Source organism: Heloderma suspectum, chromosome 1 (genome assembly GCF_057233095.1).
Source record: "Heloderma suspectum isolate Gila_16-S chromosome 1, 16-S_ref, whole genome shotgun sequence".
In the NCBI taxonomy this organism is placed as follows: domain Eukaryota; kingdom Metazoa; phylum Chordata; class Lepidosauria; order Squamata; family Helodermatidae; genus Heloderma; species Heloderma suspectum.
Window position 1 is genome coordinate 262,145,481 of NC_139458.1, and position 27,570 is coordinate 262,173,050.

General features: G+C 44.5%; 1 protein-coding gene across 5 annotated transcripts; it reads right to left on the reverse strand.

Annotated features, from left to right (window-relative positions):
- On the reverse strand, nt 1-26,558 carry RNASEH2B (ribonuclease H2 subunit B). 5 transcript variants are annotated; one of them, XM_084826475.1, is made up of 11 exons: nt 26,417-26,558; nt 21,807-21,878; nt 20,888-20,995; nt 18,107-18,183; nt 15,031-15,145; nt 13,174-13,238; nt 11,914-12,019; nt 10,613-10,694; nt 7,389-7,431; nt 2,499-2,579; nt 1-1,655 (listed from the first exon to the last, which is right to left on the reverse strand). In XM_084826475.1, the coding sequence occupies exons 1-11, from the start codon at nt 26,499-26,501 to the stop codon at nt 1,548-1,550; spliced, it is 942 nt and encodes a 313-aa protein (XP_084682601.1). In that variant the 5' UTR covers nt 26,502-26,558; the 3' UTR covers nt 1-1,547. The 5 variants fall into 5 exon arrangements, 4 of the variants coding, with proteins under 4 accessions (XP_084682601.1, XP_084682600.1, XP_084682603.1 ...); XM_084826474.1 differs by having other exon boundaries at nt 15,031-15,148; XR_014786530.1 differs by having other exon boundaries at nt 1,244-1,655; nt 2,499-4,576; nt 15,031-15,148.
- Between the last annotated feature and the right edge of the window lie 1,012 nt (nt 26,559-27,570).

The following is a 27,570-nucleotide window of genomic DNA, read 5'->3' on the forward strand; positions in this document are numbered from 1 at the left end:
TAATTAGCTTTCTTCTCACAGCTGCTAGCGCGTTTTTTTTTTTTTTAAATCAAGTTCCCTATACTATAAGCTCCTAATAGATTAATCAGCATTGTCTAGATACATTTGCCAGAAGGAGACAGCAGTAAATGGGTAAGGTACGTCAGGCCAGAATGGAAGATAAGGAATGAGTTTAGTAAGCTAAAATCTAGCACTTGAAGCAAGAGATTCCTGTCACATACCACAAGGAAAGATGACCTCCTTCCTCATCCAATCTCACTTGGATAACAGATTCTTACAAGTTACATTTCTTTAAAATGGTTTTAGGAATATTCCTGGTTAAAATAGAGCATCCAAATTTCATTTTTTTATCCCCTTCATCTCTTCCTCTGGTGACGTACTGACATCTAGTGAGAGAAAAAAGGAGCACATCTATAAATATTATTACCCAAGTAGTATATGTATTTAATTTTGTTCACCATTTATTCGTTTTAAGCCCACTGTTACTGGCTTCTGTTTAAATTAAAAATGACAAGCCTTCCCATCTTTCCTGAGTAATTTACTACCACGCAAATGTTTGGTCTCATCAGGTTGGTAGCAGCCTTATAAATTGTAGCCTACCTTATGTAATATAGGCCAAGTGCCAATTGGCAAGTCAATTGTAAATGTTCAGCATTTAAAAAGCCACTCAATCACGCACACACACACACAGAGAAACTACTGTAATTACCTAAGAATCTGAGTATTAGAACAACTTGTAACCCAATTTTTCATAAGATCTGTGACACTGTCACTATCTGGAAATCACCCCCACCCTCACCCATTTGCCTTCAGTTGTGCCCTTCCCAAACGCTACTTTTCCATTCTGTCCAATGAGGAGCTCTGTGTAGCTTGAACTTGCATACCTTTACATCATGACCGTTTTGTCCAACAGAATTGCCCTGCTCTCTCTCTCTCTTGGCCTAATACTATAACTCCCTGATATTTAAATGTGTGGCCTCTTTAAAATGAAACTCCTTAAAATTGTCCTGACTATTTTGAAAGAATCTGTGACATTCTTAGAGCAAGCTTTACGCAAGACATGTATAGAGAAAACACATTTGATCACATATCCGATCACCAATTTGGATAAATGGAGGTACCATAGTCTGAAGCTTAACAGCCAACAAAAAATCTGATTCAGTTTTGAAAATACAAGGAGGAAACACACTGCACTCCCCTCACTCCCATCCATCAACAACACAAGCAACACAAATATTTGTTTCTGAAATCAATTTATTGCATTGCATTATATTACAGTGTGGAACTTGCAGTAACACTGCTAGTTAAGCAAGCATACTGGGGAGAATGATACATTACTAAACCCAGTTTTCCCAGTGATGAGTACAGGAGGTTGCCTGACTTCGTTTTGATAAAATATCACGTTTCACAGTAATAAAGCTTATATCAGAAGTAACTATTTTAGTTTTGACGAGCTCTAATTTTAACTCTTCTATCTGGAAACTGAGGGGGAAGGTTACGAAGCTGGGGTTCAAAATTCAAAACCAATTATGGTATAAACACAAATCTCATTTTGTTGCTTTAGTTTTGGAATTAAAGAAAGAAGAAATTGCTTTCATGCCACTCTTGTCAACCTTTGCAAGAGCTTTTTGAGCAGCTGACATCTTACTGTTTGCCTAGAAATAAGAACAAAGGAAAAGGTTAAGGTAAAGTACAGTGTTCATGCTACTTCATATACACAACAAGCAAAACCACACACATCCTTGAGTTCCCATATAACCCTTCATACAACACACAGACAGATATTTTATTTGGGGGGGATTATTACAATTATCGTGCAGATTATATCAAATGTTTAGTTAATGTAAGAAATATTTCTCCATGTTTAGATAGGTGGGATGTTTTTATCAGTCAGATAACACAAATGTTTATGAAAATACTAGATACAAAACTTACTTTCCAAATTATATTGTGAAAACATTAAAGTACATGCACAGAGCTGTGACTGGCCACCCCGAAACTTGGACTTACTTCCAGGTAAATATGCAAAAATGGATTGAGCTGCTTTTTAAAAGATTTCATGTAACTTAGGCATACTTTTGAACTATGGGGTGATGTACAAGCAGCCAGCAAAAATGATTGGTGTTTGCATCACACCTTAATGCTTAGACTTAGCCTGTGTACAACTTACCAAGTTAAAAATATATGGACGCCACAGATACTGTGCTTTTAATATTGCAGTGGCCACTGTAGCAGTTTATGAAAGGCATAACTACTTCTTTAATAAGATATGTCTATCTAGGAGGTCCTTTTAACCGCCCACCTCCAAATCAATACTCTGACCAGTTCTTTTGGTAGTTAGGATATACTGTTTTGAAAAGCAGGATGTTATTCCTCACATACAGAATGTACTCGCTTAAAATCTCTATCCAGGTTTTTCCTGATTAAAGAAACATTCTACAAGTGCATGAGACTGTTAGCCAAAACATTAGGCAGAAAAAAACACATATACCACTTACCTTTTTGTTTTTCAAATCACTAGTATTAAACTTGGTATAATCTTCCTCTGCTTCCACAGGTGTATCTGACAATTTCCTTTTCTGCAATGTTAGAGTGATGATTTGCTCCATAAATCACAAGATGTAATACTGCACACACTAAACTTGAGTGTCAAACATGTTCAGATTTATGGAGTAACGTAGGTGTCAAGACATGCAAAGCGGCATTGTGTGTTCTAGCCTCTGTAGAGTAATTGGATAAGCTAATTCCTGAACATGCAAACACAGCTAGAAAGGAAGTGGAGGGTCAGAGTGCCTGAAGGAAGGACATAACTTGCTCCAAGTCAGGACTAAGAGGCCTGGTTATTGGGAATGAGCAAACATGCTAGTGCACACTGCTCCATCTATCCTTCTTAGCTCCTCCTGTGACTGGGAGTGGCTAAACAAACCAGGAAACCTCTGTCCATTGTTGGTTTACTATTAGTCAAAACCAGGATCCTTGGCTTGTTCCTCTCCTAACAAGCCAGCATTACAATCCAGGGTTTGTTCTTGGATTATGATTCTGGCTTGTTAGGAGAACAAGCCAGGAATCCTGGTTCAGATGAAACTCTAAACCAGCCTTCCTGAACTTGGCAACCTCCAGATATGTTGGACTGCAAATCCCATAATTCCCAGCCAGCACAAATGGACAGCACCAGGTTGGGGAAGGATGGTCAGAACAAACCATGAATGGAGGCTTCTTGATTTGTTTACCTGCTCCTGGTCATAGGAGAATCCAATTGGGAATGAGCAAACATGCTAGCAGTGTATGCTATCATGTTTGCTCATTCCCATTGCGTCCAAACTGGCATGGGGGAGACAGGTATGAAAGAAAGAAAATTCAAAGGAGCATGGAGTTGAGCAAGTCAGGGGGCCAAAGACATTTAAAGAAAGGACACAACTGTATTTTCTTACATGGCATATGTCCACATATGTCACTGTGGAATACCCATTTAATATCATTGCTCTAAAGACCGTAGCTGAGCTCGTAGAATATCATGGTCAATATATATACTCTGTGCACCAGAGAGAGTTTGGAGGGCCTTCCTCACATCCTGCTGTACTGTCTCCAATATATCCAATTCTTTGCATCTCACAACAACACAATTTTCCCATTTGTACAGAGGGTTTGGGGCCCCATTGCTTCTCCTTGGCTTGCATGATGTTACAAAATCAACATTCTTGCTTGAACAATAAGAAAGAAGTGACCATGCCATTATCACAGGGTCTCCTTTTTGCTGCTGCAGCAGAGAACAATTAGATCTACATTTATCCACAAGATTGTGGGTTTTTTTAAAAAATTATGCTGATAACTTCATATAGACAGAGATGAGATTTGGTCTGTATGTAGGAACACGTATGTTATTGGGTGGTACAGAAATAAATACATAAATAAAAATCTATCCATTCACACTAGTCTGGTATCTGAAATTCCATACTCACATATTTGTGATTTGCAGTGACCAATTTTTAAAAAATTAATAAACTTGATTAATTAACAAACTTAGAGAGATTTAAAAACTATCCTTCTGGGGCATACCTTTTGCCATACACGACAGTGGCCAAATTAAACATTCTTGTAATCATGCATAGTTGTTTCTTTTACTCCAGTTTAAGTGTGTACAGCTCCTATTTGGATCGGGACCACAGTGTTCCAGAAGGGTGGGCGGGAGTTAACCCCACCCATTAAGATGCCAAAATTCCACCCCACCCCTCCCCCCTTGACTCCAATAGATACTTTTTGCCTTATTTTTAACAGGAATAAAAACAGGTGGCTGGGTGGTTTAACCCCCCCCCCCCCCCGCCCCCAGACCTTCATAGTCCCCATCAGAATAAGGGGCATGCCCACTTATACTAGAATAAAAAACCCAACCACACAAAGCTTCACTGTGCATGATTACAAGAATGTTTTATTTGGCCCAGGGTCACCTTATGTGCCAGATGGCAAGGTTCAAAAAGAGAATTAGCTCAGTCTTTTTCTTGTATGAAGGTCTAATAAGAAGTCTTTAGAAATTTGAAATCTCATCTTCCAGTCTTGGTCTTGTGAAACTCTGGAGAACCTAGAAAATGTAATTTTGTTGCTGTGGAACTCATTTGCCTGTGCTGAGTTCACTTTTCTAGACATTTTGTACAAAAGCATAGAAGTGGACTTTGTAATTTATATAGTTATTTGATTTGTAGCCTGTCCCATCGCAGCAGAAAGTCCTTGTAAATATGTGTTTGGAAAACAGGATTTGCACTCAGAAGACACAGGGCAAAGATTACCTTGAACTATAAGAATCACACATTCAACCACAGACACAAAGCTACATGGAAACCATATCTGGCGAGGACACTCGTGGATCCAAGTGGCAGTAATAGCAAGCACTCAAAAAGAATGAAGAGACTGGAAGCTTATGCCACAGAACATGGCAAAAAAAAGAAGATACAGCTCTTTGTCAAGTGTGGGATACGTGGTCACCATCTGTGAATGCGCAGCTCCCTGCCCTTCCACAGGGGTGCCCCTTTATGCCTGGTGCACGGTTAATGCTAGAAAGCCTAACGGTGGCCACATCACTCCCAAGCCCCCTGGCCAGCTAGCATAACACTGGTCAGCTGGGGGTGGGACTAACCAGGGGGCCAGATGTACTCAAGGCCAAAATGAGTGTCTCTCCTCTTCATTTTTACTCTAGAGTAGGTGCAGGGGGGTTAAGCCAGATCTTAACGTCCCCCCCCAGCCTCTGCCCCTGTGCCTACTCTAGAGTAAACATTAGGGGAAAGGATGTAGCTGCCGGACACACATTTAAAGTAATGTCTGTTTGGGCCCTCAGGCTGGTGCTGCCAGCAGTCTCAGTGTGTATGTGGGGGGACACGCTGCCATGCTCCTTCCTCCTCTCCCTTCGCAATCGACACACTCCAAGATACCAGGCTTCAGGCTCACTACTTTATTAGTTAATGACCAGGTTCCTTACAAATGCAAATTCTACAAAACTCTCAGGCTACAAAGGAAACAGCTACTCCATTATGAATACCAATAGAGGAGCCGAAGAGGAAGCTAGAGAACGGCAGTTTGAACAAGAACCTCCAGGCCAGACTAGCTTAGGGGGGATGGCCCTCCCTTACAGTGGCTCCCTCCTTGGCTACGTTGGCATAGCCAACCTGGAGGAGTGCCTGAGCTCCACCTCTAACTTTTCCCACTTCGCTCTGCGACGGACCCTAGCATCCCTCAAGTCACATCCCTCACTCTCCTCCTCCCCGAGACCTGGGTTCTCATGGAGGAAGGGGGGGCCCTTCGGGTCAAGCCATCTGTGTGCCAAGGTCTTGAGAAGAAGGCCTTCCCATACCTGAGCTCACTAGGGAGGGAGCCTCCCCCGCTTCTGGCTGTTCCCATTCTGAGTCTGAGCTGGTAACTACCTCCACACGCTCAGATTCATTACACACACACACACACACACACACGCACACACACACACATGCAGAACAACTCAGAAGCTGGGCAGTGCCTACAGGGAAATGAATACAGCAATGTAGTCCTGCATGAACTTCTGGGTGTGGGATCCCTCACCTGGACATTCTGCATGATCGCCCAGAGCTGTACAGGATGACGGAGTGTACCGCTGGGACACGGGCAATGACATCCACCTTGAGGACAGCCTATCTGGCTTTGGAGGGGATGTGCGTGCATTGGGTTGGTGGTAAAGATACGCAAGCTGAATGTCGGTGCCCTTCTCCAGAGGCACCACTGAGCCAAGTCTATAGCTGAGGGGGTTTAGCAGAGCTGGCCTCCCTGCAGACTCCCATGGGGACCCCTTAATGGGCCTCAGGGAGCTGCACACACTGCACCCACTTCCAGGTGGGTGGCAGAGGGCAGTGTGAGCAACCTGTGTCATCTCCCGCCTTCTGTCTATTACTCTTCTTCCCTGAGTTACCCAGGATATGGGCTGGGTTGGTTTCCCACCATCAGCAACCGGCCTGTTAGCTGCATCAGTCAGTCCCAACCCACTGTACACCAAATGTATGGAAGCTGAAAGCCAGCCTTCCCCCAACCTGGTGCCCTCCAGGTGTGTTGGACTACAACTCCCAGCATTCCCAGCTGAGCGTTGCAGTCCAACACACCTGCAGGGCACCAGGTTGGGGAAGGCTGCTGAAAGCAATAGGAATTCGTCCCGCTTTCAACTCCGCCTGACCCAATGCTCCTGTTTTTTCTCCCCTCCCTTCTCCCTGCAGCGGGCATTTAACTGATTGTGGAATCTGAAATGTATACTTTGAAATTTCACAGCATTTTTGCATGTTCCGCAAAAATCTGGACAGAAGAGAGCCGTGGAGTCGTGCAGCAGAAGCTGCATGCAATGCTGAGCATCATTTGGAAAATTGTAGTTACACATCTAAAAATAATTGCACATTCTGCTTCAATATTTTCAAACCCTGTGACGTTTCATGCTTTCAACTCAATGTTTGAAAAAAAGGGGGGGCAGTATCCCATGCTCCCTACGCACCAGGGGACCCACCGCTAGCACAGCGGGAAGCTAGCACTTCATAAAGCAACCAGAAAGATGCCAAAACACTAGTTTCCGGAATGGAACAGGGCAGTGGAGCTAGGAGAAGCGAGCTCCGCTGACCTGGCCCATTCTGTAACAAGCATTTCCGCTCATTTCTGGGGTTGCTTTAGGAAGCGGTAGCTGCCTGTTGCACTAACAGTGGGTCCCGCTGGCGCAATGGATAGTGGAGGTGCAGCGGCAGCACTGAATGCTGCCCTAAGTCCTTAATTTGTTATAAAGGAAAGAAATATTTCAAGACCTGACCACTTCCCCTCTAATGATTTCTTGGCAGTTCTATCACACCATTATTTTTTATTAGTCAGAAGCATCTAAACACCCCTTGATGGCTCCTTACCTTTGATGTTGGCTCCGCTGGAGGAGCTGCGGCTTCTGGGAGTCTGGAAGGCGGGAAAAAAAAGTTGAGGAACTTTAAACTCTAAAACTACCTGACTTAAAATATTTCATCAGGGTTAGATCCAGAGTTCATATGAGCAGAACTTCCCTCATGGGACACTCCTACTGGAGGAAAGGTTGTGAGGGAGAGAGATTTCCACCAATCCTTCCTTCCCCCTGCAGTTCCCTGAAAAGCTACTCTGAAGGGTTGGGTGACCCGGTGGAACAGTATGGAAGTGGCATGGAGGGCTACAGGAGAGGGAATTGGTGAACCCTCCCATCCCCGGCGTGTGCTACTGTCTAAGACTTTTAACCTGATGTCTAAAACTTAACAAAGAAGATACGAAGTGAACCTTTCTGAAGAGGGTGTTCAATAAATGGGGTGCCACCACCAAAAGGGCCCACTTCCTGGTCACCAACTGCCTCCTCTTGTAAGGCAAAACACCCCAAGAAAGGCCTCCAATGGAGACCTTGGTTGTCAGGCAGGCTCATATGGTAGAAGGCAGTCCTTCATATACCCGCATCCAGTTTTGCCAAGGGGCAAAGGTTCTTTTTCCCAAAGGATTCAGAGACAATAAACATGTCAATGGGTAAGGTTTATTTAGTTTATGTAAGAGGAACAAGACATTAACAGAGGCACATAATACAAGAGAATATATAAGAGAGTACAGACATAAAGACACGCAGAGTGAGGTTACAAAGGCTTACGTCCCCTTTCAGTTGTCGGGAACCCTAGCAATGACAATGGAGAGACCCTGCCAGCAGCCAGTACACAGCACCTTTCCAGTCTAGGTCTATGTCGAAGTTTCACGTGGGCTAAGCCTTGAAGATTTACATACCCAAGAGCTACATCGGTTACATGCTGTTTTGCCATATCACTGACCTTCATCACACCGGGGGTTATGGTTAACTCCCATGCTCTTACTTATGTTTATGAATTCCTGCAAGGTCAGAAGATAAGCCTCGGGGGGGGGGGGGGCATTGGCCAACATAAGTAACTCTGGGGCCATCCTTCCCTCCTGAAGATGTACCACCTTGAGCCGATAACTAATTTTAAGCCAAGAAGGTTGAGGACCACTAAAGCGACCTAGTTCTTAAGGAGATTCAGGCATGAAGGAGTAACTGAGTCATGTCACCCTGACGCCTTGATGTACAATAGGTCTTCTAGAGAGTTTCCACTACACATGCCAAGCATATAAGACCTTGAAGGTTAAGAGCAGTACTTTGAATTGTGCCTTGAAACAAAAAAGGAGTCAGCGGACCTGTTCTACCACTGGTGTTCTCTGCTGCTAGTACTAACCCATAAATGAGATGCTACACTTATCACCAACTGAAATTAGTCTTCAAAGGCAGCCCCATGTGCATCACACTGTAGTAGATTAGTCTGGGTATTACCATGGGCAACAGTGGCCAGGCTGTCCCTGTCCAGGAGGGGCTGCAGCTGGTGCACCAGATTCTACTGGTGAAATGTATTTGTTTAATAACTATTATTATTATTATTATTATCATTATTATTTATTACGTTTGTATCCTGCCTTTTTTCCTCCTTAAGGAACCCAAGGTGGCATACATAATCCTCCTCCTCTCCATTTTATCATCACAACAACAACCCTGTGAGGTGGGTTGGGCTGAGAGTCTGTGACTGGCCCAAAGTCACCCAGTGAGCTTCCACGTTCAAGTGGGGACTAGAAGCTCGGTCTCCCAACTCCCAGTCCAACACTCTCGCCACTACACCACACTGGCTCTCTTTGTGCTACAGATGCCAGACCTAGAGTTAGGGCCAGGACAGACAGCGAGCATAAGCTGTGAACTTGATTCATAAGGGTGTGTGCAACCCACCCTGAAGTGGTAGGTCTCCACTTATCCAGAGTACCTCCCCATTTCATCTAGATTGAGGTTAAATTCATTCGCTCTCATCTAGCCCTTTACTGACCCTAAGTTCCTATTCAAAGCTTCCATCACCTCACCCGGGTCCCATGAAAAAACCAATAGAGCTGGGTGTCATTAGCACGTGGATGGCACTTCATGCCAAAACCTAGGTGAACCTCCCCACCCACCCAAGTGCTTTCATGTCAATATTAAACTTTTGGGGGACAAAATGAAGCCCTGCAGAACAGTATAGCATAAATGCCATGGAGCAGAGCAAAAGTTACTTCGTATGACCTTCTGGAATCAGTCTGTCAGATAGGAATGGAGCCACCAAAACATGATGCCTCTGATACCCATTTCAGACAGGTGGTCTGCAAGGATACAGCTGTCCATGGTATCAAAAACCAATGAGTGGTCCAAAAGAATTAGAAGGGTTTCTCTCCCCCTATCCTTCTTCCGGTGCAGATTATCCAGAAGAATCAAAGCGTTAGATTGAAATGGATCTAGGATCTTTCTTCGCAAGATATAAAAAAATAATTAGCAAAGGAATGGGAAAACATTGGGCCAGTTTGCACGTCATGCATGGATTGCTGACATGCAAACAGTGGGTTGTTGAGAAGATGAGCAGGAGCATGCTGGTTGATGCACCCTGCCTTCTCCCACTGTGATAAACAACTTTGGGATGCACAATTCCTGGGTTATTTATTTTGACTCTGAACCCAGAACTCGGGATAGTTGGGGGACAAACAACTGAGAGCATCCCTGGGTTCTATATCACAGTGGGAGCAAGCGAGTGCATGGGAACTAGCACGCATCCTCAGTCATGCTCGTCTTCTCAGCAACCCACAGTCTGTTAAACCTGTGGGTTGTTACGAAGTGCAAGCTGAGCCCTTGGGCTGGATCCAGATGTTATGTGGAATAGGGCTGGTGGAAGCTGGCTTCCCCCTAGCACCCCCCTCCCCCAGTCTCTCCCAAGGGTTGATGGACCTTCCTGAATGGAGTAGGCTATGGTACAAGGAGATCCTTAAAATCAGTCAGGGGCAACTTCTGTAAGCAGGAGCTTTGCTTGCAGAAGATACCTCTACCTGATTTTCAGGGATGTCCCCACCCCTCCCACTCAATCCCCCAGGGCTTTTCCCATCATTTAGCATGGTCTCCAGATCCTTACGAGAGGCTTCTGAGGGCCTGAGGGAGCAAGCTTCCATTGGCCCCATCTACAAGCACTTTTCTCTGGATCCAACCCATTATCAGTCATTGCAACCACGTCAGGAAAATTCTTCCTCACAGCGCAAAGTTATATGCTATTCCAACACTCACCGTAAATATTTAGCAAGTGCGGTACTCAGCTCTTCAAGAATATATTCTGATATTAAACCATGAGCGTAACGAAGATAGTCCTCTGATGAAAAAATGAAACAGATACCATAGATTATTCAAATGCCTCTACTTTAGTAGCCTTCTCCAAATAAATGCTGTCCCAAGAATGCCAATACTTCTTCCTCTTTTAAACCAGAAGTTTCTCCTCCCAGATGTCAAGAACAGCCAGACCAGAGCGACATTGCCAATTTCCCTTTCTCTGGCAAGGTTTAAAAGCAAGGCGGAGCCAAAACAATGCATCTTCCAATTCTGCGTGCAGTCCCCTTCCTCCCCTAACATGGACAAAGTATTCTTGGTGGAACTGAGCAAATACTGGGTGGTATTTAAAGAATAATTTCTAAGCCTACTTGTTGCAAGTTAACAGAATTAAGTGCTACCTCAGGAGGTATATGTTCAGCACTTGTAGTTTTGTATTGCACCTGGTCAGTACATAACACACACCCCTTCGGCCTAAATGGAACCAATACATACCAAAGAGCATAAGCACCTAACAGTCCACTTCGAGCACCACGTTTTGGTGGAAAGGCGGGATATAAAAACAAACAAACAAACTTGCAGCCTACTGGCAGTATTTCGCCCAGGCAGAGAGAGAGCTGGGGCCAATAGTGATGGCTGGAATGATTAAATTAGAAAGGGATGCAAACATAACATAGGTAGTTGCTAGATGACCATGCCAGTGTCCCCTGTGGATTTCAGTTTACCTGGCAACCAGGTAGGTTATGTCTACCTATTTGGAAAGAGGGGAAGGCCAATGTAATGCTTCCTGGACACAAAAGGGAATGAACCTAGCTGGAAAGTTATGTAGCAGCCATTACTACTTGACTTTAAAATAGGAGTGCACAACCTATGGTCCCTGAACCGCATATGGCCCCTGGGCATGAGTTGTGTGGCCCCCACGCTCCCCCACACAACTGATGGGCATCGCTGCTTTGGCATTGTTAATGGTGCTAAAGCTCCCGCCCCTGGTGTCATTAGTGGTGCAAAAGCAGCAGTGCTCATGGGCAGTGGTGGTCAGAGCACGAGGGGCTACGCTCCTGTTTTAAGGTAATGTAGTAATGGCTGCGGCATTAGCAGTGCGAAAGCAGCAATGCCCATTGGCTCATAGTAAAAATAATAAAATCCTAGCAAGAGAAGATCAAGTATTTCAAGAAATCAAATAGTACACAAATCTAGTAAGCATAAAGCCAGTGCTCTGTATTTTACTCTGCATATTCTCTTCGAACTGAATTTAATTCCTGTACCTTCTGTGGCATCACTGTTCTGTTTACCACTGATGAATGTAGCAGATTGTACCTTTCCACCCACACGTACATTGTAGTCTTTTAAAACTTTCACCGTCTGGTTAACCTGACAAAAGCCACAAAATAAAAAGACTTCTTGTATCAGTTTGTTGTACATAAATGTCAGGTGCTACCAAAACTAAAGCCTGAAGCTACGAACTGAAATTCAATTAGCATTTCTAATGGCCAACAAATCTCTCTGTCATACTGACATGGGGCACAATTGCCCATCATTGCCTGAGTAAGCCTCTTTAAAAAGAATAAGGGATGTGCAAGAACAAAGTTATGATCCCGAAACATTTCTGTTCATTTAAATGTGACTGTTCAGGAAACAATCTTGAAGGAGTATGTTCATACTGTGTAATTTACCGCTACTATAGTTTTCCTTTTAGTAAATGATTAATAAACATTGTCGCATTACTCTGTCCAATTTTTTCTTCACTGCAGAAAGGCTCTTGCCCCTTACATTTGTACGGCGATTACTCCTAAGGGAGCAGTGATGGAGCTAGCACAACTGCAGCAGCACGTGGCATGCACTTACATTTCTCCCAAAAAATTGTGCACAGAGGCCATAGTAAGAGTAGTAGGCACATGTTGCATGTGAATGCCCACCCATTCTTTTTTTAGACAAGTACCCCAAGCCTTCTTGATTATGGAGTAAAGCACAGAAATTTTGGTGACGCACTGATTTATCTGTCCTGCCTGCAAGGCTTCTAATCAATTCTGTCCAACACCTCACTTCAAGCTTTGGCTGTTAAAATGTGGTTCCTTGCCAAAGTTCCTGTATTCTGGAAAACCTCTTAAATTGCAGCTGCAACAGCACTATGCAAAGTAGATGACACCACAACAAACATAGTCATCATAGTTTCTAAAGCGATGACTCTAGTGCAGCATTAGAGAGCATGTATGCTTTATAAAGGAGAAAAAAGTTATCATAAGGGGCAGGAACAGCAGTAAAGCAGCAATTGCATTCTATCTCATAATATTTTATTACATTCTTGGTGCCTTATATACCCACTGAATTAGTCAGCACCAATTGGAGGAGAAAGCTCCATAAAAATCTTATCTGCTGTTTCCTTAACACTATTATATTTTTCTGTTTTAACTATATATTCTTGCTTTTCAATTCAATGCAACACATCATATAATGTTCGACATTCAGCATTATAGAAAGAAATCCTCTAATGTTTAAGGACAAACATGAGAAAGAGAGAAAAATACCTTCTTCTTTAGCCACTTCAGTGCTTTCTCCTCACTGTATTTATAAAATTTCCTGCCACCTATTTCTGAGATAAAAGAGAGGTCACATTGCATTTAGTTTGTACTTTCATGACATTAAATTAGACATGACAGTGGAGATGTTATTTCAGCAACTGCACAAGTTTACCACCAAGAACACATTAACTCATGTACATATGTACATACACATTAACTATACGTACACATTAACATATGTATATATGTTTGTATATACTTGTTTGTATGTACTTGTGTGTGTGTGTGTGTATTCATTAGAACAAACAAAAGATGCTGATATGCTTGACAAAAGGGAAAATTTCTGGATCTATAGACTGAGAATTTTTAGTCCCAATGGCCTTAATCTAGAGGACAATTAGTAAGCATTACACCAATCATACCTCTGTTTTTTCTCCTAAGGAACTTTTATCTCCAGGCATTCCAAACTGCCACTCCTGATACACAGCTAGTGATGAGGATGGAACCCAAAATGTTTAGCTCAAATATACTTTTTGAATACTCTGTTATTAGTCCTTCTATCTTTCTTATATATTTTTACTGAAGACTGACAGCATCCACAGTGGATCCAGAGCCTCTGTGTTGTTTTGCTGTGGTGCTGCTTTACACCAACCTCTCTCTCTCATTCTGTGTGTGTGTGTGTGTGTGTGTGTGAGTGTAAGTGGTCTTATACCAAGACAGACTATAGGTACATCTAACTGAGCAGGGTCCACACCAGCCTTCCCCAAACAAGCCACCCAGGCCCAGGATTATGGGAGTTGTAGTCCAACATATCTAGAGGGTACCAGGTTGGCGAAGGCTGTTCTGCACTGACCAGCAGCACCTCTCCAAGGTTTTCAGACACGGATCTTTCCCAGCCCAACATGTACATGCCAGGAGTTGGACCTGGGACCTTTTGCACACAAAGAAAGCACTCTACCATGGAGCTATCGCCCCTCCTCTCTATACCCAGGTCATGTTTCAAACATCCAGCGTTTTAACGGACATTTTCAGTATTCATGACTGCAGAAAATATCTTGGGCTGTATCCAACCCATTCCGTATCCAACCCATTCTATTGCACCAGCATTAGCACAACAGGGAGTTAGCGCTGCCTAAAGTGAGCCTGGAAACAAGAGGAAGCACTCATGTCTACATCAGGACAGTTCAGTGGAGCTCCCTTCTGAGAGCTCCCCTGACCTTCCCTGTTCTAGAAATGAGCACTTCCGCTAATTTCTGGCCGCTTTAAGAATTGCTAGCTCCCCATTGCGCTAGGAATGTGCCCCTTGAAAATATGAACACTATAGGTTGGATCCAGGATTTGCTCCTGCAGACTGGAGTCCGCAGATCCTGTCCAGGGAAGCCTTCATTTCTGCTGATGGAAAATGGGAGGAGGTGATTTTTGCAGGCCCCCTCTCTCCCTGCAGTCCCTTATGCCGCCCCAGCCCTCCCCACAACTGTGCTCTAGAGGGCTGGGGGAGGTGGTGCTGGAGGCTGCAGGGGAAAGCAGGAATCCCTGAAAATCACCTCCTCCTCCTTTCCCACCAGATGGAGTGCCCTAAGCAGAATTCCACTCACGGAAGTGCTTCCACGGGTCAGAGGAAGCAATGGAACCAAGCCCATTTGTGTGTCTTCTGCAATCTGTCTGAAATGAACCCTCTATCACGTCATGTGGCCCATCTGGGTTACTCTATCCATTTCTTTATCCTCTGAAGAGGATGGTTTGTGAGGCCTTCAGAGGGCTTACTGTGATAAAGCTTCACTGGCTTTATGGAGGACCAGTTGACACGGACTTGCATGTTTGGATTAAACATTACTTGCCCATGTTACTTCTCAGATCTTGTACCTTTTTCTTCTACTATGTGGTGAATCGACTGTGAAAGACTTGAGCATTGTGGCAACATTGTACAGGAAGAAAACTCTTCATCCATCAAAATTTGGTCCAGTGGCTGAAATTTTCCCTGCTGGGAGAACAAAAAATTGAACAGTGAAAAAATCAACCTGATTCAAACAATCATCAACAGAAACAGTTTTGATGCCCAAAGAACTTAACTGAAGGCTTTCCAAAGAAGGAGAGCTTACTGGCTGTACCAAATGCTGCTAAGAAATTCAAGAGCAGCAAGCCACTAGCTGATGAAACACTCAAAATAACAAGAGTCCTTCAGTGAAGGAAGTTCTAAATAAAGCTTTTAAAAAGGCCAGTCTTTTTAAAGAAATTGGGTTTATTCCAATTGTAGTCCTGCTTAGAGTAGACCCATTAAAATGAAACGAGACTTAAATGAGACTAACATTGGATACAACCCCTAGTAAATACTTTTTCTGCAGGATAAACACAAGCTCTAGAAGTGAATATGCACCAACAGCATTAGTAAACCAAATGGCTGTTAGAACTTTTGAACAGGTTTTGTTTTCTCTTTCACAAGCAGGATTTGCAGACAAGGAGAGATGCTTGTAAAAATAGAGCTAACTTCTCCCCTCCAAAATATTTGATCCGGTACGGGTTGATATTGTTTTTGGCAGAATTTAATAGGACTGTCATGTGAAATCTGTCACTCTACTGACTACAACACTAGAATCATTTCATCAGAAGAGCTAACATGGTGGTTAAGACAGTGAGAAGGGAAGCCCTTTGTTCAAACCTCATCTTCAACGATGAACTCAACAGGTGGCCTCAGTGCAGCTACTATTCCCGCAGCCTCAACCCCCAACTCCATAATATGGGAGATAACTGGCCTACCTTTATTTACATATTTAAAATGTTTATATACTAGCCTTCAGCAAACCTTCCAGTGAGGTTTACAAAGACAAGATAAAATACAAAATATAAGCAACAGCATTAAAATACATTAAAAGGCTCCAAATAATAGAAATGTATTTGCCTGGCACTGAAAGAATAACAATACTGGTACCAGACAGGATCACCTGTGGAGGGAATTCTACAAATGGGGAGCCACCACTGAAAAGTCTCTCTCTCTCTCTCTCTCTCTCTCTCTCTCTGTCTCTGTCTCTCTCTCTCTCTGGTTGTCACCTGCCTTTTTCTGAATAGCAGGGACACCTGGAAGGGAGCATCTGAAGATGACCTCAATACACAGGCAAGTTGACAAGGAAGCAGGCATTCCTTCAGGTTCTGAGATCCTAAGCCATACAGGGCTTTAAAGGTAAGCACCAGCACTTTGAATTGCTCTCGGAAATGGCACAGAAGCCAATGACGTTATTCTAGTACCAGCAAGGTATGCTCATACTGATTGGTTCTACTCAACAGCCAAGCACAAGGGTGGACAACACTGAAACATCCGGAGGGCCACAACTCCCACTTGTCCTAGCCAGCATAGCCAAAGGTGATGGGTCATGGGAGTTGTAGGCCAAAACACCAGGAGAGCCACATGTTGCCCATGCCTGACTAGCACCTGTATTTTAACTAACTGCAATTTTCTAAAAATCTTCATAGGCAGCCCACATACAACACATTACAACAGTCAAGCCAAGATATTAGTAGAGAGTATGGATAACTGTGGACAGGCTTTCTTGGCCGAGGCGAGTACCAAACGAAGCAGATCAAAGGCACTCTTTGCCCCACAGGCAACCAGAGCCACCAGTGACACAGCTGGATCTAGCAATATCCCCAGCCTACGAACTCGCTGCTTTAGGGGGGCAACCCCATTCAGAACAGGCCAAACACCATATTTCTGAGGAGATCAACCACCCACCACAGAACCTCCGTTTTATCAGGATTGGGTTTCAGTTGATTGGCCCTCACTGATCCCATTATTGATTCTTTAACAGGACTTTTGTAGGGATTGTGATAATGGATGTGAACATAAGAACATAAAAAGAGCCATGCTGGATCAGACCAAGGGTCCATCTAGTCCAGCATTCTGTTCACACAGTGGCCAACCAGCTGTCGACCGGGAACCCACAAGCAGGGATGAGTGCAACAGCACCCTCCCACCCATGTTCCCCAGCAACTGGTATACATGGGCTCACTGCCTCTGGTACTGGAGGTAGCACATAGCCATCAGGACTAGTAGCCACTGACAGGCTTTTCCTTCAGGAATTTGTCCAACCCCCTTTTAAAGCCATCCAAATTGGTGGCTTTAACTACACTACATCCTGTGGTAGCAAATTCTATAGTTTAATTATGTGAAACAAACATCGCAAGCACTTGGGAAATCACTATACAAGTCATCCCCATAGTTTATAATTAAATATGTTATAATCAAAGATGCTCTACCTTGGAAGAATGGGTAGATACTTGGAGGCTGTGGGAAAATAATAATAGGTAGCCAAACTAAAACTACTGAGGAGGATCCAACGGTGCGCTCCCGCTAGCACTATTGATGTTGCACTAGCAGAAACCAATGCTTGTGCTATGGCAATACTGCCTGCTAGTGCAACGAGTTTCCAGAGAAATCCATCACGATAGGAAGCGCTATTGACATTGTGCAAACTGTTAGGGCAACATTAATAGTGTTAATAGGGAGCACACCGTTGAATCCTTCCCAAAGCCATGATACTACACCAACATAAATATTATTAATACACTTCCTGGAATAATCTGAGGGTGTGTGGATTGTATGGATTGCCATGAAATCTAATATCATAACACTATTTTCCTATAAATATTTTAAGCTTTAAACCAGTTAAGCTCTATAGAGTGTAGAACTTTGACAAAGTTACGAATTCCAGCTCAACCACACAGGCCATGGTCTTGGAAAAATAATTATTAGCCTCCCTCTTCCATTGTTACAATGAGAATATGTGGCTTACTTCAGAGCACAGCAGAGTAAGTTTGGGAAGGGGGCACTTGGTGTTCAAAACATTTGAGAAATACTTCCTTACCCTAAGAGATGAAGCTTCGATTATATTAATGGAGGGCAGGGGGAATATAATGTTGTCTTCCTTAACACTTCCTGGTTACCTACCTCTTTCTCTGCCTTGATGAGGTAGAACAGCACAAGAAATAAGGGATCCATTGGTGTAGCAAAGAACAGACGTCCATCTGAAGGTAGAAAAATAAGATATATCATCGTGACTGGAACTGCACAGCACACTCTTCAGTGGTTTCCAAGTAATTTAGTGACTAACATCACACTGGCTGAGTGACAAGGTTAAGACCTCCTTAACAACCCACGCTTGTGTGTTTTAAATAAGTGAAAGGATTTTTACTTAAGGATTGTAAATAAAGATGTTTCTTACAAATGAGAGACCTTGCTGCCCATATACTACCTATTACTGTTACAAAAACTAATCAAGTGTTGTCCACAAACAAACAAGGCAATACAAGATGAAGGCGAGTAAGAGTGATTGATTAATTCATAATGACCTGTCACTATTTTACGTTAGGATAACTACTATGTTACTATTTCCCCTGTGGTTCCTAATCTTTCACTTCTAGTACAAGGATGATTCTTACATGAATAAAAGCAAGAAGAAAGGGGTGAGAGCAGCAACTTCAACATTTAAAAAGCTACTTGCGACACAAGAGAACAACTGAGGGATGTATGGACTTTGGACACCTCTGCAGAATAGTTCTATTTGGGTGTTTGAATCCCCCATGTATTACTTCATTGATTTTAAAAATAATAATTAAGCCGATACGTAGGCACATGACATGTCACTCCAAACCATAAAAAACAACCAGCAATCACACATCCTTTTTATAAATGACAAAAGATTTGTTGACTGAGGCTGGTGTTTTATGCCAAAATGTTTCACATTTTAAAATGTGGAATGTTTTGGCACAAAACACCGGCTTCAGTCAACGCATTCTTTTGACTTTTACAAGCAGGATGCACGGTTGCTGGTTGCTTATAAAGGAATTGTGCGGCAGCAGGGGCAAGAATTGTGTGGCTTTTTGCTTATGAAAGAATTGTGCGGCAGCAGGGGCAAGCATGCTAACTCTCCCCTGTTGCCATTCCTATTGCTCTCCATGAGTTGAGAGGTGAACGTCGGCAGCTGAGAGACTGCTCAATATGTTTTGGCTCTGCGCATGATGTAGAGCCCAGGGATCCTGTGCAAAGAGAGCAGGCTTGGCACTGCAGACGTTCACCCTCTAACTTGCAGAAAGTGACGGAGGGGGCGGAGCTGGTACACTTGTCCTCACAATCCCTCATGTGATTCTAATCACATGGGGGGTATTAGAATTGCAACTCGGTCATCTTTTCGTGGATCTCTCTGCTCAGCATTTTTTTTCCATAATAGACTACAGTGAAGAGATTGGGTAAGTGGGTGACCTCAGAGAACTGGGTTGCTCCCAGCCATGCCAGAAATGTGTTGGATCTAGACTAAGTTAGTGGCGCTTAGGCCCCATTGAAATCAGTCTGCAAAGTTATTCATGACTAAGTCCAGCCCCATTGATTTCAATGGGACAACTGTGATTAACTTAATGTGGATCGATCATAATGTGTACAGCGCACAGCGAGGGTGAAGAAAACTATGGGAAAACATTTCATGGGAGAAAAAGTGTATTTGAAAAAGTACAAGGAAAGGCTCTACTATACAGGGATTGATCCATCTGTGCCCCTGCTTGGCCACCTGGCTCCTTCAAAGAAGCACCCAAGTCATGCTCTCCAGTGCGCCCCCTCCCCACTGCTGCCATTCATTTAGCCATGATCAAAAACATCTTGTTCTCTAAAACCTCAAATGCAGGTTTCAGAATAAAATATACACACTGGGTATGCTTAGTGTTAAATAAATTGTGAAATTATTTTTAATATACTGAAAGCAATGATGCGAGGAGGAAATGTTCATGCTTTATTTTTCTGCAGAAATTTTTCCATTTCATAAGTTCCTGAGTAGCAATGATTGGATGGCAAGCTTGGCAGTTTCAGAGTGGTAATTAATGTATTATCCCTAGCAAGTATGTGAGAGAATACATATATGTCCCTGAAATACATATATGTCCTGGTGTGAAATGGTACTAGTACGTAGTGAGCAGGAAATTGAAGGTGCTCCCAGCAACCTCAGTTGAAGAGAAGTAAGCTCTATCGAAATACATGAGCGGCTGTCCGGATATCAGCCTGGCACCAACACTGCATCTTTTCAGCACCAGGTTAACACTGTCCTCTACTCCCAGGCATTTAATGGCATATGATGGGGAATTTATGACAGCTGTCTGAACAGGTCTAGTCATTACCTTAATTGTTTTTGCTGTTTATATTGTTTTACATTTTGTGCATTTACATTTTTATGCTGTATTTTATCTTGTGAATTGTTGCAAACTGCCCAGAGAGCTTTGGCTATGGAGCAGTATAGAAATGATGATGATCAACAACAACAACATCATGCACAATTCTTTGGGGTGCTAAAATTTATTAGTGGTGCTGTTCACATGTAACAATAGCCCATTGGTTAAATAAACTATGGGCTGTTGCGGATGAGCGGAAGAGAGTGGCCATGCTGCCTGTAGCAGGCCCACCACTTCTGCTTTTACTCCATAACCCATGATCAGCTCATTCATAGGTTGTGGAAAGTGACATCTGAACCCGGACTGCTGGGTTGTTTAGGGGCAAGACAACCCAGCAGTTAACCCAACAACAAACCATGGGTGAAAGGCACAAAACACCTTCCTCAGCGACATCCACATTGTGCGTAATGAGGACATAGTGATTTGGGAATCTGTGACTACAGTTAGGTTATATGGAAAAAGTACTTGAAGTTCAGTTATAGGTGGAACTGGAGGAAGACTGTGACATCTTACTCACCGTGCTGAACAGCTTGACCTATAAACCACGATCGGTATTCTTCATGGAAAGCTTTTACTTCAAACAGCTGCTGAGCATCACTACTGAACAAGTAAAGGGCTGCTTGCCCTGTTTAAAAAAACACACACAAAACACACCAACAACACAGATCTGGTTTTGAATTTTAAAGCTTTCCCTGGTCCACTCCAATTGAAAGGACCAAGCAATCGCTCAGAAGAATGTCTGAGTATGTGTAAAACTGTAATGGCACCAGCAACGTGAGCTGGCAGTCTATATGGCTAACTCCCAGTTCGGGGAACTGTGGTCTGGGAAAAAAAGGTACCTGTCATGCTTCTGGTCACACATATGGATGCGCCTTCCAATGTGCTATATGAGTGAGGAAGGATGTCAAAGCAGCAACCGCTTCGTCCTTCCAGCTTTGCTTGAAGTACCCCCACCCCACCCCAGGCAAATACATGGCCAGCAGCTAGTTTCAAAATGATCTGGCCAATTTTTTTTTTAAACAGCTCTGAGCTATGACAACAATTTTAAATTTGCATATATTTTAAGAACCTGTATTTACTTAAATGTCATTGGGAATAAACTATGTCTTGTTTTTCCCAAGGGACAGAATAATCCTAGCCCCTAGAATACATTTAATTCAACTTTTGTTTCAATTTAAATCTTTTTGCTTTCTGAAGTTACTGTCTAAAAGTCTGATCTGCTCTGGAACAGAGGAACAGCTTGCAAGTTGACTCAGCTATCCAGAATCTCATGTATTTTACAGCAAAATGTTTCTTTAAAAAAAAAAAAGGAGAAAAATCTCAAACAAGCATTTCAAACAATCCGGTTTTAAAGGTTCATCTTACAAAGGAAACAATTAAAACTGCAGGTTAGATGGAGAGATTTAACAGATGGTATTTGACAATGTTGGACTTGCCTGAACTTGGATTCCGCAGCCTTGTAAACAAAGGCCCAGAGCCTGCCTTTTTCGGGAGATCAGTAGCAGATACTGAAAAAGTTAAGTTCTACCGTGAGAGACATCCTATGAACTTTAAAATATCCACATTTAGGGTGCAATCCTATCCCAATAGGCGGCTGCCTCCGAACTTGGAGACAACTGCCTATCCAATGCAGGGCAGGAGAAGTGTGGGGGGGATCGTTCCCTCTGCGCTTCTCCTGCCTTGCATTTTTGGCTAGACAGCTTATTGCGGTTGTCTAGCTGCGGGAGGGCTGAGAGGGGAAGGAGGCTACTGTACGACACACTGGATGTGTCGTACAGGCTTTTCTGCCCCACCCTCCCTGCCCTGGAACACCCCCCAGAATGCCCCTTTTCGGTCACTCCGCACTTCTCTTGCAAGAGCGGAGGATGGGGCTGTTCCACGCTGCCTCGGAAGCAGCATAGAAGTAGGGGGAGGTTGGTTCCCGGAAAACAAGATGTCCTATGGCCGTCTAGCCGCTCCCTCCAAAACTACTATCCCTTCTAGCCTTAAAGAGTTGTAGTCCAACACATCTGGAGGGTGCCAGATTGGGGAAGGCTTACATCCTGCCTCCTGAATGCAGTCTTCTGTTAAACAAGGCTACAATCTGGAGACTATGCACTAGGCTTCATCGGGCCACCATCATAATTCACAGGCATGAAGGGAGTACGGCAGAGGAGTGGCCACAACACTTCAGGTTCTGCACTCCGATTTCACCTTCTGGCCCCAAAAGGCCTGGAGAGAGCTAGTTAGCCTTGCCTGGCTCCCTCCATAAGGCTATCTCTGTGGGATGGCAGCCTGCCCATCTTTTTCCATGAACAATATTGTTTAGAAACCTGGAATGTAAGATCAATGAATTAAGGTAAGCTGGAGGTGGTCAAACATGAGATGGCAAGATTGAACATCGACATCTTGGGAGTCAGCGAACTAAAATGGACAGGCATGGGCAAATTTAATTCAGGTGACCATCATATCTACTACTGTGGGCAAGAATCCCATAGAAGAAATGGAGTAGCACTCATAGTCAATAAAAGGGTGGGAAAAGCAGTACTGGGGTACAATCTCAAAAACGATAGAATGATCTCAGTACGAATCCAAGGCAAACCATTCAACATCACAGTAATTCAAGTCTATGCCCCAACCACTGAGGCCGAAGAAGCTGAGGTTGATCGGTTCTATGAAGACCTACAACACCTTCTAGAACTAACACCCAAAAAAGATGTCCTCTTCATCATAGGGGATTGGAATGCTAAAGTAGGAAGTCAAGAAATAACTGGGACAACAGGCAGGCATGGCCTTGGTGTACAAAATGAAGCAGGACAAAAGCTAATCGAGTTTTGCCAAGAGAACACGCTGGTCATAGCAAACACTCTTTTCCAACAGCACAAGAGGCGACTCTACACATGGACATCACCAGATGGTCAATATCGAAATCAGATTGATTAAGACCTTTGCAGCCAAAGATGGAGAAGCTCTATACAGTCAGTAAAAACAAGACCTGGAGATGACTGTGGCTCAGATCATGAGCTGCTTCTTGCAAAATTTCGGCTTAAATTGAAGAACGTAGGGAAAACCACTAAATCATTCAGGTATGACCTAAATCATATCCCTTATGAATATACAGTGGAGGTGAGGAATAGATTTAAGGGATTAGACCTGACAGACAGCGGGCCTGAGGAACTCTGGACAGAGGTCCATAACATTGTTCAAGAGGCAGCAACTCAATCCATCCCAAAGAAAAAGAAATGCAAGAAAGCAAAGTGGCTGTCTGATGAGGCTTTACAAGTAGCTGAGGAAAGAAGGGAAGCGAAAAGCAAGGGAGAAAGGGGAAGATATATCCAACTGAATGCAGAGTTCCAGAGAATAGCAAGGAGAGACAAGAAGGCCTTCTTAAATGAACAATGCAAAGAAATCGAGAAAAACAACAGAATGGGAAAGACTAGAGATCTTTTCAAGAAAATCAGAGATATCAAGGGAACATTTTGTGGAAAGATGGGCATGATAAAGGGCAAAGAAGGCAGGGACCTAACAGAAGCAGATGAGATTAAGAAGAGGTGGAAAGAATACACCGAAGAACTATACAGGAAAGAGCTTAATGTCCCTGATAGCCATGAGAGTGCAGTCACTGAACTTGAGCCGGACATCCTCGAGGGTGAAGTCAAGTGGGCCTTCAGAAGCATTACTAACAACAAAGCTAGCGGAGATGACGGTATTCCAGCTGAGCTATTTAAAATCCTAAAAGATGATGCTGTTAAAGTGCTGCACTCAATATGCCAACAAATTTGGAATACTCAGCGGTGGCCACAAGACTGGAAAAGGTCAGTTTACATTCCAATTCCAAAGAAGGGCAATGCCAAAGAGTGTTCAAACTACCGTACAATTGCACTCATTTCTCATGCCAGCAAGGCTATGCTCAAAATCCTACAAGCTAGGCTTCAGCAGTATGCGAACATAGCTGTTTTAAACCCTCGCTGAACAAGCTGCCAGGACTTTATGGGTAACGTGATTAAAAAGATACAAACACAAATGTGTGCAAGGAGCAGCTTCCAGTTTCGTTTCCGGTCAAGCACACACAGACGTTTTTAATTACTACAATGCTTTCTATAAGACTTACTAGAACTCTGACTGAATGATCTAGAGAGGTCTTTATGGCAACACAATCAGGGCCAGTTGATAGATTGGAGCACTGGGCAGAAAACAATAGAATGACATTTAATAGGGATAAATGCCAAGTTCTGCACCTAGGAAAAAGAAACCAAATGCAGTTACAAGATGGGGGATACATGGCTCAACAACACGACAAGCGAGAAGGATCTTGGAATTGTTGTCGATCACAAGCTGAATATGAGCCAACAATGTGATGTGGTTGCAAAAAAGGCCAATGCTATTTTGGGCTGCATTAATAGAAGCATCGCTTCCAAATCCCGGGAAGTACTAGTTCCCCTCTACTCAGCACTGGTTAGGCCTCATCTGGAGTACTGTGTCCAGTTCTGGGCACCGCACATTAAGAAGGTTGCAAACAAGCTGGAGAGAGTTCAGAGGAGGTCAACAAAGATGATCAGGGGACTGGAAACAAAGCCCTATGAAGGGAGACTGAAAGAACTGGGCACGTTTAGCCTTGAGAAGAGAAGACTGAGGGGAGATACGATAGCACTCTTCAAGTACTTGAAAGGTTGTCACAGAGAGGAAGGCCAGGATCTCTTCTCAATCATCCCAGAGTGCAGGACACGGAAGAATGGGCTCAAGTTACAGGAAGCCAGGTTCCGGCTGAACATCAGGAAAAACTTCGTGACTGTTAGAGCAATACGACAATGGAACTAGTTACCTAGGGAGGTAGTGGGCTCTCCCACACCGGGGGCGTTCAAGATGAGGCTGGACAGCCACCTGTCAGGGATGCTCTGACTTGGGTTCCTGCATTGAGCAGGGGGTTGGACTCGATGGCCTTGTAGGCCCCTTCCAACCCTACTATTCTATGATTCTATGAGTTCTGCCCGTACACTTCTGTAGCCCCTTCTCACTTCTTAGAAGAAGCCAAGAGTGCTATTCCAGTCACTGCAGCAGACTCATCAACTCTCTGACGATGGACGGGTCTCAAGTGGAAGTCTGACAAGCACCGGCGTTGCTGCTCCTGCAGCCAAACAAACCTTCCAAGTGCAGCGGTGGCTCTGCACTCGATTCACTTTATTTGCGATTCACTACAAACGTAGTGCAAGTCAACGTGCTGGGATGCGCGGCAGTTGCGTGGCTTCAGTGCCTTTGGTGTTTGCTGGTCTCTCAAGTGCTGGGTATAAAGAATGGATGAAAAGGTGTCCCCAACCAGTCGTGTCCGACTCTAGGGTGCGGTGCTCATCCCCGTTTCTAAGCCGAAGAGCCAGCGCTGTCCGAAGACGCTTCCGTGGTCATGTGGCCGGCATGACTGAACACCGAGGTGCACGGAGCGCTGTTACCTTTCCCGCCGAGGCGGTGCCTATTCATCTACTTGCCATTTCTTGCTTTCGAACTGCTAGGTTGGCAGGAGCTGGGACTGAAGACGGGCGCTCACTCCGTCACACAGTGCTCCGGTCTCGAACTGCCGACCTTCCAGTCTGCAGTTCAGCGTCTTAACCAATTACTGACCATTCAAGAAAGAATTGCCTGCTCCCCTACGTTTCCTCCCACACGCTTTTAATGTTCAGATTGTTAGCCGCCATGACTTGTCCCGTAAAACAAAGGCGGGATATGAGTAACCGTAAATAGAAGTAAGATACGTAATCTCGTAAAACAAAGGCGGGATGTGGGGAGCCCTTCGAACACGAACAGCCTCGCCGCGGAGCCCAGCGCGCGCCCTTCCGAAGAGACCGCGCCTCCCGCGGTCGTGCGAGACTCCGCGCGATCCGAGGTCTGGAACCCTGCACTCTGCACGGGCTCAGCGGACGCACGTGGGCGCCCAGGGCGGCGATGCAACTTCGAGACGGGGAAGGGAGGAAGGCAGAAGTCCCGTCCCGCCACTCGCTCTCCCGGGGAGGAAGCCCGGCCTCTGGCGCAAGCCCCCTCGCCGGCGGCGCGCCACACCCACGGCGGAGGACTTCACCTGGGGCCACGATCACCCACTGGCCGGCGCCGCTGTTCCCCGCGGGAGCTGGCGGCGGCGGGCGCCGCTGCTTCCCGCTCGGCATGTCGCCTCGGCAGGCAGCGATACCAGCAGCTGCCGCCGCCCAGCCCTCTTGCGACCCGCAGACGTATGAGCAGCTAGACCGGCCTAACGCCGCGCATTGTCGCTTATCTCGGGATGTTGGTGCCGCGCCTTTTCTAGGCGCAACGGCGCCATGCGCCTGCGCGCCCATCAGCGGCGCGCGCCTGCGTGCGATTGCGGGCTGGCAGGGGGTCTTAGCCAGGGCCGTTTAACTAGCCTTTTATTTTATTTATTATTAAATTTATTAATCGCCCATCTGGCCGGCCACCCAGATTGCCTTGCTGCAACCTCAGGTTTGTGGGGTGAGGGAAGGGTCACCCACCCAGAAGCACATTTGGCCCATTAAAGCACTCCCAGCTTCATACACATATGGGGCAGACCCATGTTTCAGGATGGCTAGTCTGCCACCATCACCAGTAGCCTGGGCCTGAGTCTCCTTAAAAATAAATGGTACATTGGGACTTACCTCCGGAATAGAACCATAGAATAGCAGGGTTGGAAGGGGCCTACAAGGCCATCGAGTCTATCCCCCTGCTCAGCGCAGGAATCCAAGTCAGAGCATCCCTGGCAGATGGCTGTCCAGCCTCAGTCTTGAACGCCTCCAGCGTGGGAGAGCCCACCGCCTCCCTGGGTAATGGGTTCCATTGCCGTTTTGCTCTAACACTGAGGAAGTTTTTCCTGATGTTCAGCCGGATCCAAACCAACTGCTGAGAGAAGGGGGGGGGGGAGAGAATTTTAGTGACAACAATTTACAGTACGATTCTATGCGAGTCTTCTCAGAAGTAAGCACCATTGACTTTAATGGGACTTACTCTCTGGTAAGTGACTACAGGATTGCAGCCTTAAGGGTGCAATCCTTTGTATGTTTAGACGGAAAAAAGTCCTACAACTCCCAGCATTCCCCAGCCATAGGACTTTTTCCTGTGTAAACATGCATAGAATTGGGCTCTAAAGGCCTTATTAACAATCACTGAGGTTCCAACTACATTTAACGGCGTAAGGATTTTAATATATTAAACGGTATAACAGTACATTAAATAAAATGTATTTTA

Bases quoted from the DNA above. Each gene is read 5' to 3' on its own strand.
- RNASEH2B (XM_084826474.1), bottom strand. From the start codon at position 26,501: ATGCCGAGCGGGAAGCAGCGGCGCCCGCCGCCGCCAGCTCCCGCGGGG. The intron at 12,020-13,173 runs GTATTTTTCTCT...GGCTTTTGTCAG, and splicing joins TGAAGTGGCTAAAGAAGAAG to GTTAACCAGACGGTGAAAGT. The intron at 1,656-2,498 runs GTAAGTGGTATA...TCTTATTTCTAG, and splicing joins GTGATTTGAAAAACAAAAAG to GCAAACAGTAAGATGTCAGC.